The 19,589-nt window shown below is 35.0% G+C and overlaps 1 protein-coding gene across 2 annotated transcripts in view; it reads right to left on the bottom strand.

Annotated features, from left to right (window-relative positions):
* The window catches only part of DOCK7 (dedicator of cytokinesis 7), a 217,066-nt gene that overhangs the window by 92,023 nt on the left and 105,454 nt on the right, over positions 1 to 19,589 (bottom strand). For both annotated transcript variants that reach the window (XM_029950088.1, XM_029950089.1), the window contains exons 15-18: positions 17,091 to 17,208; positions 13,811 to 13,881; positions 9,919 to 10,057; positions 8,911 to 9,012 (exon numbers count right to left, since the gene is read on the bottom strand). In XM_029950088.1, coding sequence (XP_029805948.1) covers positions 8,911 to 9,012; positions 9,919 to 10,057; positions 13,811 to 13,881; positions 17,091 to 17,208 — 430 coding nt within the window. The remainder of the gene's footprint in view (positions 1 to 8,910; positions 9,013 to 9,918; positions 10,058 to 13,810; positions 13,882 to 17,090; positions 17,209 to 19,589) is intronic.

Here is a 19,589-nt window from a genome sequence, read left to right as displayed (position 1 = left end):
GAAAACAAAAATTATAATACCTCAATGAGAAAAAAATATCATGGAAATATATTTCTACACACTGTAAATAAATGTAAAACTTATATTTTGTTCTTATTACAAAATTGTTTCCTATAAGAGAATTGAAAGGCTTGAAGAGCAAAAGCAGAAAATATGCACACAAAATTCTATCGTCCGAAAAAACATACCCTTTTATATCATTCCAAATCTTCCTCTGTATATATATGTATTCATATACACCCTACCTTTGCATATATATGTACAATATATAACACATAACATATAAAACATTATTTTAAACCTGTTTTTCATATATTACACTGAATCTCTTTTGAGGTCAATAAATTCACACCTACAATATCATTTTAATGGTTTATAACATTGTTTTTTTCCTTACAAAAACTACTATTTTGTTTTAATGGAGCTGTAAAACATTTACAACAGAGTTATGTTATAAAGATTAGAAAACTTTTCTTCTGATGTAAATTGCTAGGAATGTTAATTAAAATTAGATCACAGAAAGTTATTTTTAAAAAGATAGTCACTACATCACTTCTCTCTATCCTTCCTGCCCCTACATGATACATAAAATAAACAGTGAAAGGTAGAGAGAAGAATGCAAATGGCTAGTGACCTCAGGATGTGAGGAAATATAAGGTAGTGTTTCCCTGGCTTTATTTTTGCCTCACAGATCCTAGACTGGCCACTAAAGAAGATGGCAACCCTGAAATGCCAAAAGGAGCAGACCAAAACAAGATTCAAGAAAAGTCTGCTCCCTCTAATCAAAGCCAATAATTGCCCTACTCTGGCCACACATAAGGAAACAACAAGGAAAAAAGTTGCAGCCCCACTGTCCCGCCTTCCCCACCATAGGCTGAGTAGAGAGCAGGTGTCTATCCTCAGCTGGCTGTAATGAGTTGCCCAGATCCCCACCCAACCCCCTCACCACATTGGGTGGTATTAGAGAAGACAGAGATGGAAAACTCGGGTCTCAGGCCAGTGGTAATAAGTATCGCCTCCAACTGGGTGTCAGTGGAAGCCAAGCAGGGAGCAGTACCAAGAGACCCCTTCCTCCTCGTATACAGGGAGGTATCCGCGGAAGCCTAGTGGGGAACCTGAAATCCCACCTCTATCCAATAATAAGCACACTCAACCCATTCCAAAGTAAGGAATGTGGACCTTTACCTGTGGCAGAAATGTAACAATAGAGCCTTCTCCTAACCAGTAAGATCTGAGACCATAACATAATACCCAAGATGTCCAGTTTAGAATAAAAAATCTTGCATCATACCAAAAACCAGAAAAATTTCAACTTAGAAAAGGCAATCAACAAACACTAAGATGACATAGAGGTTGGACAAATTTGACAAGGATATTAGAAAATAAAGCAAGAAATTACAAATATCCTTGAAATAAATGACAAAAATAGAAAGTCTCAGAGGAAAAAATGTTTTAGAGATTTCTTTCCCATGGTTGCCATTTTTTTTTCTTACCATGCATAGAAAAGAAAACCAATTAAAATCAGTCCTCTTACAAAAGTCAACACTGTGTAGGTAAGAAATGCAATGGCTCTACTGAGTTAAGGAATACATGTTTTGAAACTTTTGTAAAAGAAAGATGATGAGGTAAATTAAAACCACTCAAAGCAAAAATTAGTACTAGCTTTTTCAACCCAAAACATTTGCCTTCAGGTTAAAAACATAGAATACACAGGGGAGCCTGGGTGGCTCAGTCGGTTAAGCGTCTGACTTCAGCTCAGGTCATGACCTCGCGGCTCGTGAATTCAAGCTCCTCGTGGAGCTCTGTGCTGACAGCTCAGAGCCTGGAAGACTTCGGATTCTGTGTCTCCTCTCTGTCCCTCCACTACTTGCACCCTCTCAAAAATAAACATTAAAAAAAACATAGAATACACAAATAAAATGTGAACAAATACTGTTTTAAAAATAGTCTGATCTGAGGAACAACAGCATGCATATTACCTGGGCATTTGTTGGAAATGTAAATAATCAAGACCCAAACCAGACCTCCAGCATCAGAAACTCTGTAGGGTAAGGTTCAACAGCTGGTGTTACAACAAACTCTCCAAGTGATTCTGATGCATGTGAAGAACTACAGTCTTAAAACTCTAAGCAAACTGGAATCCCATAATAGTAGCAAACATTGCTTTAGCATTTTTCACGTGCCTGGCATCATTCTAAGTGTTCTACAGACCACTATCATTCAATCATCAACATAACTCTTTATTATAAGCATTAATTATTCTCAATTTACAGATGAGAAAATTCAGGCACAGAGAAAATATTTTAGTCGGCTCAGGCTGCCATAGCAAAATATCATACATTAGTGTGGCTTAAAGAACAGAAAGTTACTTTCTCACAATCTGGAGCGTAGACGTCCAAAATCAAGGTGCAACATAGTCAGTTTCTGATGAGAACTCCTTCTTAGCTTGCAGATGGCCCCTTTCTCACTGTGGCCTCACACAGCCAAGAGAAAGAGTATTCGGGTGTCTCTTCTTAAGGCACTAATCATGAGGTGCACCCTCATGACCTCACCTAAAACTCATCTAAACCTAATGACCTCCCATAGGTCTCATCTCCAAACCTATCACACTGCGGGTTTGGACTTCAACATATGAATCTGGGGATTGCAGTGGGAAGATGAGGCAGGGAGTGGGGAGACATAACACAGTCCATAACAGAGAGATTAAGAAACTTATCTGAGGTTACATAACGAACAAATGGTAAGGCCAGGAGTGAAATCCTGAAAATAATTATACACTGCCTTTCAAAAGTATGAGATTTAAAACAACAATAAAAACTTCCACAATCCGTTACGCCTTTGAAAGTTAACCTTGCTAAACTTGGTACGTATTTTCCAAATTATTTCCCACACAATTACTGATGTGTACCTGATATGTGAGTTTGGTCCTCACTATACTGTTTTTATATTTGTATTATAAACATCCTATTGGGATACTGAAATTGATATTACTCATTTTTTAAATTATTTTTTTTAGTGTTTGTTTATTTTTGAGAGAGAAAAAGGGGTGGAGGGGAGGGGCAGAGAGACAGAGAGGGAGAAAGAATCCGAAGCAGGCTCCAGGCCTGCTGTCAGCACAGAGCCCGATGTAAGGCTCAAACTCACAAACTGTGAGATCATGACCTGAGCAGAAGTCAGATGCCCAACTGACTAAGCCACCCAGGTGCCCCCATATTACTTTTCTTAACTACTGCACCATTGTACTGATGTGCAAAAATTTAATTAAATATTAAACTCTTGGGGTGCCTGGCTGGCTCAGTCAGTTGAACGTCTGATTCTTGATATCAGCTCAGGTTACAATCTCATGGTCATAAGTCAGGCTCCACATTGGACATGGGCTGCTTAAGTGTGTCTCTCTTCCTCTCCCTCTGTACCACCCTCCTCAAAAAAAACTAATAAACCCTTTGGTGATCCATGTAATTTTCATTTTTTGCTAACACCAATAGTCCTATAATTTTTTTCCTTTTCTTCAAAGTATATTTATTTCAAAAATTATAAGTCATATATTTTATACCTCCATGTTAATAGTTAAATACATCTATGTTGACATCTCATGTCCTGACAATGCCTGCCTGGTACAACCTGGTGTGCTCTTTGTAGAAATCAGGACACAGATGTATCAAGCACATTCACCTAATGTAGTTAAAATTAATGAGTACTCAAGATGTCACAGATTTAGTCAATCTCTAACCTAGGTCAAAGAAGTGAAATGCCCAGGGAACTCCGGCAAATGAGATATTAAAAATACTTTTTTAAAAGGTTGCTAGGTTATATCTATTCCTGCATGTCACTGGTGGTTCACTGCAAAACGGCACTCAAGCTTTGGAATGGGAGTAACTATGGCTGGATCTGGCAAACCCACGGCCCAGAGTCCTTTCTCTCCACATGCCAGTGAAACACCTGCCCTACCCCTATGGGCATGGGAGAAGGAAGATTCAAAGAAATGGCCAGTGTTTCTGTGGGGAAGAGAACAGGGCAGATTTCATCATTACCAAATGGTTAATCACTCTGGGGAAACTGGTTGCAACAAAAATTTCATCGTTCAATTTTGGCTAATACCAATAATCCTGTAACTCTTTAATACTGAATTCAAAGAATAAATATTTACTGAAGTCTCTATGCAGTTTTCTAGGTTCTAGAGTTTCATGGTAATCATAAGGTCTTCTCTCAGCGAGCTTACCCACCATTTCCTATAGTGAAAAATAAGGAAATAAATAAGATAATTTCAGATAGTTATAAGTATTAAATAAACAAAATTGGATTAAAAATGATAGATTGTATCAGCAGTGTGGTGGAGGGAAGGGTTGGAAATTCATGGAGTTAAGACCTCTCTGAGGAAGTGCTAGTTTATAAAAAATTCAGATAATGAAGAGAATCCAACCATGTGAAGTTCAGGAAGAGGAAAGAGAAAATTCAAAGGCTTAGAAACAGGAAAATATTTGAAAAAAGCTAGAAGTACATAGGAAGGGGCTCAGTGATATAGAAGATAATGTTAATGACGTGGAAGAGCTCAGATCATTTGGAGATTTGGACATCATGGAAAACAAATCTAGATTATATTGTAAGTACAATGAAATGTCAGCAATATATATAAACATTATATGTGATCATAAAGAAACACCAAATCTTGGTAATATGCTGAATGAAAAAAGCAAGTCCCAAAGGATTATACACATCATAAGAGCCTTTTCATTAATTTCACAATATAAGAAAAGTAACTTGTATTCTCCAGATAAATATACGTTTCAATTATAAAGTAGTTTTAAGGGGCTCAGTTGGTTAAGTGTCTGATTCTTGATTACAGGTCAGGTTATGATCTCATGGCCTTGGGATGGAGCCCTGTTGTCAGGCTCTGCACTGAGTTTAGAGTCTGCTTGGGATTCTCTTTCTCTCTACCTCTCTCTGTGCCCCTCCCCTGCTCGAATGCACTCTCTCTCAAAATAAATAAATTAACATTTCTGTAAGTAGTTTTAAGGGGTGCCTGGGTGATTCAGTCACTTAAGTGTCTGACTCTTGATTTCAGTTCAGGTCACAATCTCATGGTTTGTGATTTCAAGCTGCATTGGGCTCCAAGCTGGACATGGATGGCCATTGGGCCTGGATGGCACAGTTGGTTAAGTCTTCAACTCTTGAGCTTGGCACCAGTCATGATCTCACAGTTTGTGAGTTCAAGCCCTACATAGGACTCTGAGTTGATAGTGTGGGGCCTGCTTGGGATTCTGTCTCTCCCTCTCTCTGCCTCTCCCCAGCTTGTACTCTCTCTCTCTCTCTCTCAAAATAAATATATAAACTTAAAAAAAAAAAAGACTAGTTTTCAAAACAACATGAATGCACTTAATGCCATGGAACTAGACACTTAAAATGGTAAATTTTTTATGTATAATTTTACCACAGCTTTTTTTAAAGACTAGTATGTTTGTAACTATAGGTTCTTATGTGGAACAGGGGACAAGCACATATGTGATGTGAATTACTGTCACTGTTCTAGCTCTGGATTTGGTGGTAGATTCATGAGTGTTTATTATTTTATTTAAAAAAAAGCAATAAATTGAAAAGCTTAACTATCCATATATAAAAACTGCTGTTTTAGAACATCCTCTATGTTGATCTTCACACACCTACACAAATAAATCTGTAGGTTAAATAATTAGACATGTAATTAATGAGATTTTTAAAGAATATGTATATTGTTTCATTGTGACATGTTTCAGGCATAAATAATCAAACAAAACTTTCTTTTTTTTTTGAGGGGAGGGGGGAGGGCACAGGGAATCTCAAACGGGCTTTACAGCCAGCATAAGCCCCACGAGGGGCTTGATTTCAAGACCGTGAGATTGTGACCTAAGCCAAAAATCAACCAACTGAGCCATTCAGCTTCCCCTCAAATAAGTTTTAAAGTTTGGGTGATTATTATGAGTGCGCCAGGATGAGTACAATAGTCCCACAAACAGAAAAATCTGGTGACAGATTGTCATACATGTCCATGCATCAATCTATGAATTCTATAAGCATGAATTTGCTTTCTAGACCTCAATAAACACTGATCCTGAAAACCTGATGACCCCAAACTGAGGTAAATTCTCCAGAATACCATTCACAAATACTCTGTTGAGATACATTCATTGATGAGCAGGGTTTTTCTCTCAACATGATTCCTACAGTGTTCAACAAAAATGAGTCCAATTTTGGACATTTCATGTTTGAGATATGCTAGTCAAGATATCAATAGGATTTTAACTTACTAGACAAATAACTGGCAAAAAATGGATAAGCAAAGATGCAGATTTAGGATTCATTAACTAACAGCAGGAGTCAAGATCATCGTGATTTTTGTGCAAGTTGTATACTACATCACTCTGGGAGTACTGTTCACATGAAAGGCAGTCAGGGGTCCTGTCCGAGAAGAATGCTTACAGTGTCAGAGTGAAAGAACATGAAAATTCAAAGGGGAAAACAAGTGAAAACCAAGAAGATGATATGAAACAAAGCCACACAAAGGTTTACCTTCCCTTTTACTCAATCTTAAAAAGAAAATGATCCTTTTATCACTGAAAATGATTGAGACAAATATTATAAAGTAATAGTGTGCTGGTTATAGAAATTAGTTCATTAGTATGTAAGCTTAGATGGCAAGCTTCATATTCCAAGCCCAAAAATCAACGGAAGCAAACACATATTGGGAAGGTCTCTGACCTTCTATAAAAGAGAGCTCAACCTTAGCCAGAAAAGTAAATACAAAATTGCATGAAGCAATGATCTGTAAAAGCTGAATGTTTAAATAATGATCTCTCACTTTTTTAAAATTCAGCACTAAAACTAACAATACATACTTATTCTTTAAATCTAATAATAAAGCTAAGAATATATACTGTTCTTGTTTTTGTAATTGTTTTTATAATTCTTTATTTTGAGTGAGATAGAGGGCCTGTGAGCAGGGGAGGAGCAGAGAAAGAGGGAGAATCTGAAGCAGGCTCCACGCTGTCAGTGCGGACCCCACATGGGGCTCAAACTCAAGAAACCATAAGATCATGACCTGAGTGGAAATCAAGAGCTAGATGCTTAACTGACTGAGCCACCCAGGTGCCCCTATGCTGTTTTTTTTTTTTAATACCGGAATTAAAAAATACAAAAGTTTAGTCACTTAATCACATATCAATCAGCTATACATCTATCATCAAATCCAAACCATGATCATGTTCTTTATATTATATATGAGCATACACGCCTCGCAGCTAGAAGAAAATCATCAGTCTCCCTTTAGAAAGCTGACCTTGTATTTGCAAATCAATTAAATAAGAATAAATACACAATTTCCATAAACTCAGATTTAAAAAAAACTTATTTTCTTTTGAAGTATATAATGCTACCCCTGACAGAAGACTACCTTATTTTACCGAGGAGATGGGTTCCTGGAAAATCAAATGAAAGATTTGGCAGGGGTTGAAACGAAGGGAGGAAGGAGGGAGTTGTATTTCTTTCCTACTGTCTTTATTCATTCACTTAAAAAATACTTATTGACGGCGGTGCTTGGGTGGTTCAGTCAGTTAAGCGTCTGACTTCAGCTCAGGTCATGATCTCACAGTCTGTGAGTTCGAGCCCTGAGTCGGGCTCTGTGCTGAGTTGGGCTCAGAGTCTGGAGGCTGCTTCAGATTCTGTGTCTCCCTCTCTCTCTGCCTCTCCCCACTCACGCTCTTTCTGTTTCTCTGTCTCTGCCTCTCTCAAAAATGAATAAACGTTAAAAAATAAAAAACACTAACTGCCCACTGTGAGCTTTAGAACTATTTTAAGTACTTGAAGATAAAGCAATGCACAAGGAAGACAAAGTCCCTAACTTCCTGGAATTTATACTCTGTAGACAATAAATAGGTAAAGATATAAGAAGTATAAAGTCAGTGGTAAATATTATGAAGACAAGTCAAAGTAAAGGGACAAAACAATGGTGGACACTGCCATTTGAAACAAAGTGATCAGAGCCGCCTTCTCTGAAGAGATGTTATTTGAGTGGTTGTCTACATGAAATGAAGAAGCTGGCCTGGAGATGGGGCGCCACCGGCAGAGGGAAGAGCAAAGGGCCAGAAATGGGAATGTGCTTTTCATGTAAGAGGAACAGCCACGGCACTGTGCTGTGTGGGGCAAAATCAGTGACAGAGAATAGTAAGAAAGGAGATCGGAGCAGTAGACTTCTATTGTCTTTTTTTAGTTTTTGTTTTTTTTGTTTAATAAAAGCAATACAAATGTATTTGTGAATACTTTTTGAGTTCTATTCTGAAATTAAATGCTACTAGAACATTCCCAAGATGTATTTCAGATTAATGTATATGAACTGTCACACTCAAGGCACACACATTAGTGATCATCATGTAACAGTTCTCCCAAAAAGCACTTTGGTTTTTGAATAGTGGCGATTGATTCTTGATTGAGATTTTTCCAATGTTTTTGTTTAAGTCATGTATGTCAACATCACAGTTGCTAATGGCTCTTGTATTGCATGTTTGTAGCTACTTTATTTTCATATACATGATCAATTACAAAGATTCTAAAAAATTAATTGGTTTGTTCTTTTTCCTCCAGACTTTCAGTGAAATGTTCTTAGTTATTTATAGCTTTTTATGTTATAATATGAAAATTCTCCAAATTTGCCTTTTCTTTAAGCTTATATTTCACATATTACTTTGGTTTTAAAATCAATATACTTATTTTAAAAGCTTCTAAGTATTCTATAGAGTAATTTTAATTATAGGAGAAAGTAGTATTATTACTTCATTATCTACATACATCTAGATAGAACAGCAAAGTCTTGCTTGAAAAAATACTTTAGGCAAAAACCTCATTTCATTCCATCTGGAGAGTTTCACCATAAGAGATACTAACCTCAGGAGACAGTACAGAATAAGCTTGAGGTGGTTTTTCCAGTGAAACTGGTAGGCAAAACTGCCCAGTCTTCAATCGTCCATTCTGAAGCATTGGTATCCACTTTTAATTAAAAAGGAAACAATATTAAGTTAAATACATTACAAAAGTAATTACTTGGAAAGTCTGTTTTAAGAATTTGGAATGAGCCAAATTTGTCACACACCACCAAACACCAAGGGGATTTAATTAAGTAATAATAGTAGGTTTCATGATTCCTCTAAAGAAAAGCTTCCCTGACAATATTTTTATTAAGGAGCATCCTTACAAAACACTATTATTAAGTATGCAATTTAAGTCTGTAGGAGGTCCTTACTATTCAAGAAAAAGCTGGAGTAGAAAGAAGCCACAAAGCCAATCCATATTACATGAAGGTAATAGTGTCAATGTATGCTGGGAAAGGTTTGATTGAATATGAATGCTGACAACAAAACTAAAAAATAAGAATTTACTTTGTTACATTTAGCAAAATCATCTCATAGACAAAAAAAAATGAGTCAATTGTTGATTTTGCTCTTCTGGGTAGCAGCATGATTTTTCTGACAAAGTTGTGATAGCACATCATTATATCCTTTACCTCAGGTTTACCTTTGCAATTCAATCATAATGATTTTCAAAAAATACTCAAGAATTTTAATTGCCTTCAACTAAAGCCAAGAGCTTTAATGTCCAAGAGTCTCTTTTAATCATTTTACATTGAAACCATTCTCTTCTGAAGAACCCTTAAAGTTAATATATTTATATTGTACTGTTCGATAAACACATAATAATCAGAACCAACACTTAAGTATTTATACATGTTAGTTAATTAATTACATTAATGAATATTTTCTTATTATGATAAGTCTTCCTAACCAATATGGGGAATCAAATGGGGAATACTCAATAATAATGAACACCAATTAAATCTCAAATATTGTAACTACTTTTAAGATTGAAGAGCTAAATATTAAACAAAGGTACACTTACTGTATATCCAACAGGAGTTTCAAGAGGAGTATTTTGTTTTTGCTGACAACTAACATGATAAAAAGTAAAAAGCAAATGATGATGGTCAGTTAAAGTAGCAGGGAGTTTAACCTTGATTTCTTCATGAAAATCGGGAGACCTTCATACAAAAAAAAAAAAACAACAACAACAAACAAAATAGATCAATAGTCAGTAATTTGTTCAAAATAAATAATTACATAAATTAAATAAATATACAAATATAAATAATTTGTATATTTGAGTAATTTTTAAACTCTCATGATTCATGCTTAATTTTTCTGTTAGTACAAAACACTTTTCTCTATTCCCAAACTGTAAGTAACTAACTCCTATTTCCAGTTGAGGGAGCTGCCTCTGTTTCTGAAATTTCTCATTTTTATTAATGGGCTGAGTGCTCCTACAATTTGAAAATTCATTAATAATCACCACCTTGAGGCCGAGATCTTCGTTAGATTGGAAACTGTATGACAGAGGAGACTAGGACAAGGCCTTCTATATTCTGATACACATTACATGAAGAGTAATAGGAATTTTTATAAGTATATATTTTAAAACCATACATAAAAATCATTTTTCTAGTGTAGGAGTGACTTCATATTAAAGATCAATTTGTATTACCCTTTTGTAAAAGAAGAAAAAAAAACAAGTAGCTCTAGACAATTTAGTATCTGTTGGGCTCTCTATTAAATATATCAATTATTCCATTGCTAAAGAAATAGATATTAACAGGACATAGACTAATGTACTAACTGTTGAGAAAAAAGAAAAAAAAAACAAAAAAGAAAATCAGGGAACAACTATAAATTACATTTGTCCCACAGTTTAGAAGTGCTCCCAGTCACTATACGAATACAGCAAATATCATATTTGACTTAACCAATGGCATTTTCATCTCAATATCCATTGAGAGTGGTCCGTAGGAGCATTTTTATAAAAAAGCATTGCAGCTATTAATTATACGGACTTAAGAGGGATAGAATCTTAGCATCCCAAGCTTCCATATTCAGCTAGTATCTCTCAGAATTCTAGTCAATTAAAATACATCCAAACCACATGGCTCCAACTAATTAAAAGTGAAGGCTTTCTCACGAATTAGGGTTTTTTCCCCCCTCTGATGCTAATAAGTCTAACATCCTTCCATTTCAAATAAGCCTCAAAAACACTAAAAGTGTAGATTTGATCACAGAAATATTAGATCAATGAGAATTTTAATACCCACAAGAAAGATTAAGTAATGGTAGCCATCTGAGAATTTGATGTCTGGTGAACAAAACTGACCTCACTAATCACCACTGAATTATGAGAAAGTTGAATTTCCTCGCAGTGTTTGAGGGTATTGTCATTTTAATTCCACAAATGCTGAGAGCAACAAAAATGAAGATCTAGCTATAAATGAGATACTTTAAGAAATTACTTCCTTCTTCATCAATATCATTCCTAGTATTGAGTGTTCCTTGCTTTTCTGAAATCATACTATGTGAAGGCTTTTATGGAAAAGTGAGCGTCTGTGAGTTATTCATCAACAAGTACTTTTAACTGTTCACCTTTATGTTAAATACTGTTATTTCTCTGGCGGTTTTAAAGATAAACATTAAAAAATAATTACCCTCAAAAATATATAATTTAGTAGAAATATAAATAAGACACACATATATCAATAGCAATGCTATAAAGCAGGGGTTGTCAAATATTGGCCACAGTCAAACCCAGTCCACTGAATGGTTTTGTATAGCCTACAGACTATTTTTTTATATTTTTAAGTAGATGAAAAAAATCAAAAGAATAACATTTCACTTGAAATATTACATGAAATTCAAATTTCAGTGTCCATAAATAAAATGCCATTGGAAGACAGCCATGCCCATTTACTTGCTTTACTTTACTTATTGTCTGTGGCTCTTTTTGTACTGCAGCAGCAGGGTTCAGTAACTGCAACATAGGCCATATGACCCACAAGGTCTCAAATTAAACTATTGGGACTTTTGCAGAAAAAGTTTGTCAACCCCTGGTACACAGCATATAGCATGTAAGGTTAAGTGCTTAAAGAACAGAGTTGAACAGGTTACTTCAAGTTTTGGATCAGGGAATTGTATTCAGGAAGAGATATACAATATGGGCCTTAAAGAATGAGCAGGAGTTGAATTAATAGAGGGAATCAGTATTATAATAGAAAAAGAGATCCAAGAAAAGCCCAGAAACAGAAAAGCACAGGATATCTTTAGAAATAAGGCAAAAAGAAAATCATCAAGATATAAAAGATGATTGAATATTAGAGGAAAGAAGAAGGAAAGCAACAATGTTTTTAATTTTGACTCAAAGGAACTAGAAGAATTATCGTTCCATTAATAAAAATAGTTAAGACAAATATAGGCTCTAGAAGAGAATCAAGGATAAATATGTGGAAACTGAGAAGGCTGCCAAAAGGACATGCCCATTGGGCCACTAAAAATATATGTCTGCACCTCATAAAGAAGGTTATGACTAAAAATAAAAAGTTGCGAACAATCCACATAAAGATAAAAGTAGTTAACATTTTCATTGAATGTAACTCTGAGAAATACATATATATAAGGTTATTTACAGAGAGTATAGTACAGAAAAAGAGGGTCAAGAGTGAAATCATAGTGTTTTGTGTGGAAGATCTATCCTGAAAGAAAGAAAGAAAGAAAGAAAGAAAGAAAGAAAGAAAGAAAGAAAGAAAGAAAGAAAGAAAGAGAAAGAAAGAAAGAATTACTACAGGAAAAAAAAAAATTGTCCAAAGAGACAGGAGGAAACTGAGAGAGTCACCACGGGTGAGAAAGTTTTAAGGAGGGCAAGGAAAAACCATGCTACACAACAACACTGAAGAGAGGCTTTTGTTTTATTTTTTAAGTATAGAAGATTTATGCTTCCTTTTGACAGTAAAAGATGGAGCCAGTGAAGTGGGGACTGATGGTACAAGAGAAGGGCTAGGTGATGAAGTCATACTCTGGAAGAGGAAGAAGGAGACTGGTAGAAAGCAGAGATGAAAGACTCACACTAAGCCAGGAGTGGGTCCTGACTGCCCTTGAACTAGAAGGAAATGCAGATCCATGCAGAGATAATCGGAGGTAAAGAGTAGACAAGTGGATGGTTCTCAAGTTGGATGGTCTCACTCCACTTAATAAAGTAGGAATGCTTATGAATAAGGCAAACAGAGTAAGTAGGAGCGAGATAAAGAAGAAGAAAGGCTTAAAATATCTCCTGCCAAATGATAGAGGATAAAAAAGCGAATACAAGATAACCAAAAAGTGGTAGGGCCAAAAAGAAAATAGAATAAAATGAATTACTGCAGTCCCATTATATAGATAAAATAACATCAATTTGTGATAATCCTGATTGTAAAATTTTGTAATTTTTCTCCAACAGCATTCAATAATCAAAACAAAAACAAAAAAGAAAAGAAAAGCAGAGATTAAAAGTTATCCAAAGTTAAGAATTTCTGAAAGCAGTAAAATGGAAGGACACTAAATCAAAGGATTATTAGATGTTGAGAATACCACCAATTTAAATCATGGCTATAAGCTTAGTAAAGAGTTAAGTAACACTACGAAGTGTCAAGGGAAAAATAACAGGGAAAGTCCAAAGGACCAGACGGTACAATGATATCAATAACAATATAATAAAAGTGGAAGGGTCAGAGAATTTGTTATGAAAGATCTTTTGCATATCAAGTCTTAATTTGATGTCTATAGAGAATATGCATCTACAGGTAGAAAATTATAACACTGAGATCAGCTGTCTTGAATTTGCACATCCAGTGCACCAAAGCATTTGGTAAACACACTAACGTGAGTGCCAAAAATGCCACTGAGAAGTGAGTAACTTTGAAAGAAATATTTGAATTCAGTACCTGTTATGATATACTACGGCTGTATAGGCTTCCTTTGAAAATTCTGAACAGCTAGATTTACCAAAGATTACCTGTAACAAATAACAGCACGTTGAAACTTTGTTGTAATAAATGCTGGATGTTCATATCTATTTAAGAATTTGTCTGATTTAATAACTACTGGAGAACAATGGGCAAAATCAGCCCAATGAAGAACAATGTGCCTACTGACGTTCATTAATAAATTCAATTGCTCAGCTGTCAATTTCTTTTCAACTACAGAACCATCTGACATTCAAACATTCAAAAAGTTTCTATTCATTATATTTCCTTTTTCTTAAAGAAGGTGAAGAATTCATTTTAAAATCTGGGTGTAGCATATCATTTGGAATTTATATAAGAAATACAATCTTAGAATAGTAGCATATATCTACTATAAAATTGGTGGCTTCTCCACTAAAACAGTAATCATTCTGTACATCAAATATAAATTATGTATAAATGATATTTTAAAATCCTATTTTAGGTCAAGCTATGTATCCTTTGCTTCCAGTACTCCTTACAAGCTATCCTATTAAGAAGGAGGAGTGCCATTCTTATGTTCTTTCATATGTCTTAAAATAAAAATCCACCACATTAAAAAAATATATTAATTTTGGAGAAGGTTTAAGGTAAAATAATTCAGTTTGTTATATCTGCCTCCTGTGTTCTAATAGAAATACCATGGTTAATTAGGGCAGCTGATTAGATACAGGGCTTATCACTCCTAAGTGAGACAGGTTTGCAACATTACCTACCCATAAATTAACTCTTATGTCTGGCCAGCTATCTCTACATATGCAGAAATAAGTACATGGACATGTCATTGCACTTCCATCAATACAACTGACAAAATAACTCAAATTTTACATCGTACACACAGGGATTAATTGGTACCATCCACAAATAAAAAGAACATATTAGCAGATTATTTGTTTCTTTTTTGTAACATTTCGCACAGGTCCTTTAATTTTAAGGCTGTGTAAAAGTGTAATGACTATGACTATCCTAGAGAAGTCTAATTTCATCAATTTACCAAGAATACGTTACCATGTTTTTATAAAAGGTTGTTCCAATGCCAGAATTTGAACTTTATGATTTTATCGTATCAACATTATTTGATTAGGATCCATTTAACTAGTCCTTATTTTTTAAAAAATTAAGCCAAAACAATGTCTATGTTTCTATACTTTTAACCAGTCACTAGGATAAAGATAAAAGCATTATATTTGCATATGACTAATAATACACAAGTGAAAGAAACACAGTATCTCCCCCCCAACACTGAGAGGCTATCATTTTTCACAAAGTAACTCATTTAGTTTCATAACATGAATGACACAAAGTAGGAAGTGTTCCTTTTCTGACTAAGTGACACGAATGTTTAATCATTCATCAACATGGACTGTGCCATCAATTCTGTGCCACGCAGTATGACAGGCATCAAGATACAGATATGAGTAAGACATGGTCCCTGCCCTCAAGGAGCTCACAATCTGGTAGAAAAGATAAAAGAAATAAACATATAATCTTAAAGTGACAAGGCCCATAAAAGAAATGAGAAGATGCTATGGTAGCACCAAAAGAGGGAGTGCTGGAACCGCTATTGTGGCTAGATGCAGCTGGCCTTGGCAGAGGCCACACATGTGCTAAGACAAGGAAGAGTTTGTTAGGCAAACAACAGAAACAGATTTTCTTACACTCACTACATCTGTCATAAGCTCAAATTCATATGGTAATTCACATATAACAAAGCATCTATTTTCATAATCCAGTACCTTTCCATCAACTGTGATAGTATATTCATTCTTTCAGTAGGAATAAAGAACTCATAAAGAATATAAAATGCTAACTCCAAACCTCAAAAATAAATTCAGCATTTATTAGCAAATATTTATTCCCCATGTATTATATGCAAAGATCTGAAATAGCAGCCACAGAAAAATACAAAGATGAGTGATTTGTGTTCACTGTGGTCAAGATCTATACACGCTGATAAAACTGAGGCAATGGGAAAATAGAAAATATACAGCTTTCCTAGTAAGTAGAAAATCAGAAGAACTTGATTTAATGACTGACAGAGAAGGCTAAAATAAAACTCTGTTAACAGTGCACCTAGTGGTAAGCTCATTTTCTCTCTATTAGGGTTCTCAGAGGTTGAGCTTCTACAGTGACAGCTGTGCTCCTGTTCCATATGTTACTAACTTTAGTTGAGCTTAAAATCTACTTTCACGGAACCTGCGTTCATTAGTGTTCTACATACCCTAAATGATAATTTGAGCAGTCAGGAACCTCTCCAGTCTGGCCTCAACCTACCATTTCTGACTTATCTTACACTGTTCTAGCTCACTGGCAACTCACCACTGCACCTCTGTGGAAGGACATTCTCCAACTTGAGTTGCTTTCTTTCCCCCACAGTCTAGGACCCAATGCCATCTACATTTCAACTACCTCTGGTTTTAGTTCAGATATACCTCCTCCAGGTGACACCCACCTATTACCTCAGCAAGACACTCTCTCCTACCTCTGCACACCTATGCCTTTGAATCCCTACAGCAATCTTCTGATACTTAGCACATATCTTGGTTCTCAATATTAACGGCAAAAGGTAATCCCTTAGGGAGGTATAAAAATACTGATATATGACTAGTTCTCACCCCCAGACACTATAATTTAATTGGAGTAAAATTCAGTCTGAGCACTGGTATTTTTAAAAGTTCCCTAGGTAAGTGTAATATGCACTACCATCAGAGTTTCTTAACAAAGATGGGAAGAATCATACATATTAGAATCACCAGGGGAGCATTTTCAACCTATACCACAACCTCATATACTACCCATCACTTTCTACCTTCCTTACCTGGCTTCTCATTCTAAAGGAGAAGAATCAGAATCACAGAGGACAAGAGCAGAAAAAACATATCTGTGCTTTGTTAGAGTTACCTAGGTGATTCTGTTCTGATCCTTTTTGGAAAGTCACTATTTTAGAATTTTATGTGTTTATCTCATTACAAGTGTTATTCACTTTTGTATCTCTAGGAGGGACTAGCATATACTAAGTCCTCAATAATTAAGACTTCAATACGGAAGTGTTGACTTCAAGTAACTCATACTATCTGTACAGGAAATAACATAGTTAGAAATTTTGTTTACAAGATCATATTAATTTCCAGATTAGAGCTGCCAATCAAGAAAAAAAAACAAAACAAACCATGTCTATTTGAACCACTTATGAAAACAGGGAAAGTAAAGAACTTCTTACCGGCATAGCATTGCTTGGATCCTCCCCATACATGAACTGTACTTTCACTGTTATATTTCGTGCAGAACCCTGACGATTGGCAAAATTGAGACTCTGAGGGTATATGTAGAGAAGATTTCTGTGAAGGCAACAGTATACATGATAGTAAATATATGTCTAAAAAAAACGATGTATTACTGCATGCCACAAAAAAAAGAGATGGAACAAATACTGAATTATTAATATACGCTAGCCACTATATATTTTCACATACAACGATTCATTTAATTCTTAGGGTAATCATTCAAACAGATAGCAATCAAATATACCCCAATTTTACAAATGACTTGAAGCTCAGAAAACTTAAGTGAGGTTCAAATATAAATTAAGTAAGCATCAAAGCTGAAATCAGAATATAGGTCAGACTTCAAAACACATGTTCTTTCCTCTGCAGGAGGCTTCTGGGAAATGAATGAGTAAGAACTGAAACATTATTAAAAAGTTAATAATGTATTACGTTAGTTCCTCCAAGCAGCTATAAAGAGAATGACATTTATAGATAGGACTTCTGTATATATATATATATATATATATATATGATCAAGGACGTAAGAGGTATAACATTCCACATTACTTGTTCAAACACACGCATGACAATATGCTAGGTGTTAACAGTAGTTGCTATGAGATAATCGCATATTACTCTGTATTTATTTTACTTCATGTCCAGTTCCTGATCTTGCATCTTATACAACTTTAGCAGTCCCTGCTTCTGCCACACAGAAGATAAATAATTTAAGAAAAGACACCAAAAGAAGGGCTAAGAAAGAAAGAAAGAGAACAAGAGTTACTTTATCCAAAGACTAGTACTGAGCTCTGATAAATAAGACTTCAAATATAATAAAGCCCTGCTAATCAACTGCTGGAGCAATGAAAACAGGTCAACATTTTCTGGAACGTGGTAGGACTATATAGAAATTCTAAATGGACACAAGCTTTGATCTAACAAATCTGCCTCTAGTCTAAGGACAGAATTACATATATGTATAAATGGATGTGTTAAAAAAATTCACTACAACATTTTTTGTAATAGAGAATTACAAATAATTATAAAGAAATATAATGTTCATCAGCACTGTTCCAGTTAATTATATTAATAAATATTAATAAGAAGGAATCCTATGGAGTCCCCAAAATGACAATGTGCAGCACTATTTACTGATGTAGAATAGATCAATATTTATTGATACAGATACACAGCATGTTGGATAAAGAAAAAAAGCAGGTTCCATAGCAGGATGTATAGTGGCATATCCTACTTATGGAAAATTGGAAAGAAATAATAGCTGAAAACTTCCCTAACCTTGAGAAGGAAACAACCATCCAGATCCAGGAAGCCCAGAGAGTTCCAACAAAGATGAACCTCAAAAGACTCACATCAAGACACATTATAATTAAAATGCTAAAAGTTAAAAAGGAGAGAATCCTAAAAGTAGGAAGTGAAAAACAATTTGTTACACATGAGGGAACCCCAAAAAGACCAACAGCAGACTGTTTAGCAGTAACTTTGCAGGCCAGAAGGGAATGGCATGATATATTCAAAGTGCTGAGAGAAAACACTTCCATCCAAGAATACTCTGCCTAGGAAAGTTATCATTCAGAAGCAGAAGTAGAGACAGTCTTCCAGATAAGCAAAAGCTAAAGGGGCTTTTCTGGCCTTATAAGAAATAGTTAAAAAATTTCTTTAAGATGAAAAGAAAAGGTGTTTATTAGTAACAAGAAAACATCAACGAATAAATCTTGCTGGAAAGTTAAATATATAGTAAAGGTAGCAGATTAACCACTTACAAAGCTAGTATGAAGGTTAAAAGACAAATGTAGTAACAATAACTACAATGGTTAAGGAATACACAGGATAAAAAGATGTAAAACATGACATCAAAAATATAAAACATGGGAAAAGGGAGTAAATATGTTTAAAATTGGATCAAACTTAAGTTGTTACTGACTTAAAATACACTGTTCTGGATACAAGCTGTTATGTGCAAGCCTCATGGTAACCACAAAGCAAAAACCTATTGTGAATACACAAAAGCAAAATAACCTAAGCATACCATTAAAGAAATTCATCAAACCACAAAGGAAGAAAGCAAGAGAAGAAAGGAACAGTGACAAACTACAAAAAAAGCTGGAAAACAATTAATAAGATGGCAGTAAGTACATACTTACCAATATTTACTTTAAGTGTAAATGGACTAAATTTTCCTGTCAAAACACAAAATGGCTGAATGGGTTTTAAAAAAAAAAAAGACACATCTACATACTCCTTACAAGAGGGTCACGTCAGATGTAAGGACTCACACAAACTGAAAGTAAAGAAAGGGAAAAAAATATTCCATGCAAATGAAACCAAAAGAAAGTTGTAAAAACAAAACTGACTCTAAAATAAAAACTATAATAAGAGACAAAGAAGGTCATTATATCCTGACACAGGAAGAGGAAAGTTGGGGGGAGGTTGGG

This window comes from Suricata suricatta, chromosome 8 (assembly GCF_006229205.1).
Source record: "Suricata suricatta isolate VVHF042 chromosome 8, meerkat_22Aug2017_6uvM2_HiC, whole genome shotgun sequence".
Taxonomy (NCBI): Eukaryota; Metazoa; Chordata; class Mammalia; order Carnivora; family Herpestidae; genus Suricata; species Suricata suricatta.
Note: the sequence above shows the minus strand (reverse complement) of the source record. Positions and strands in the feature narration are given on the sequence as shown.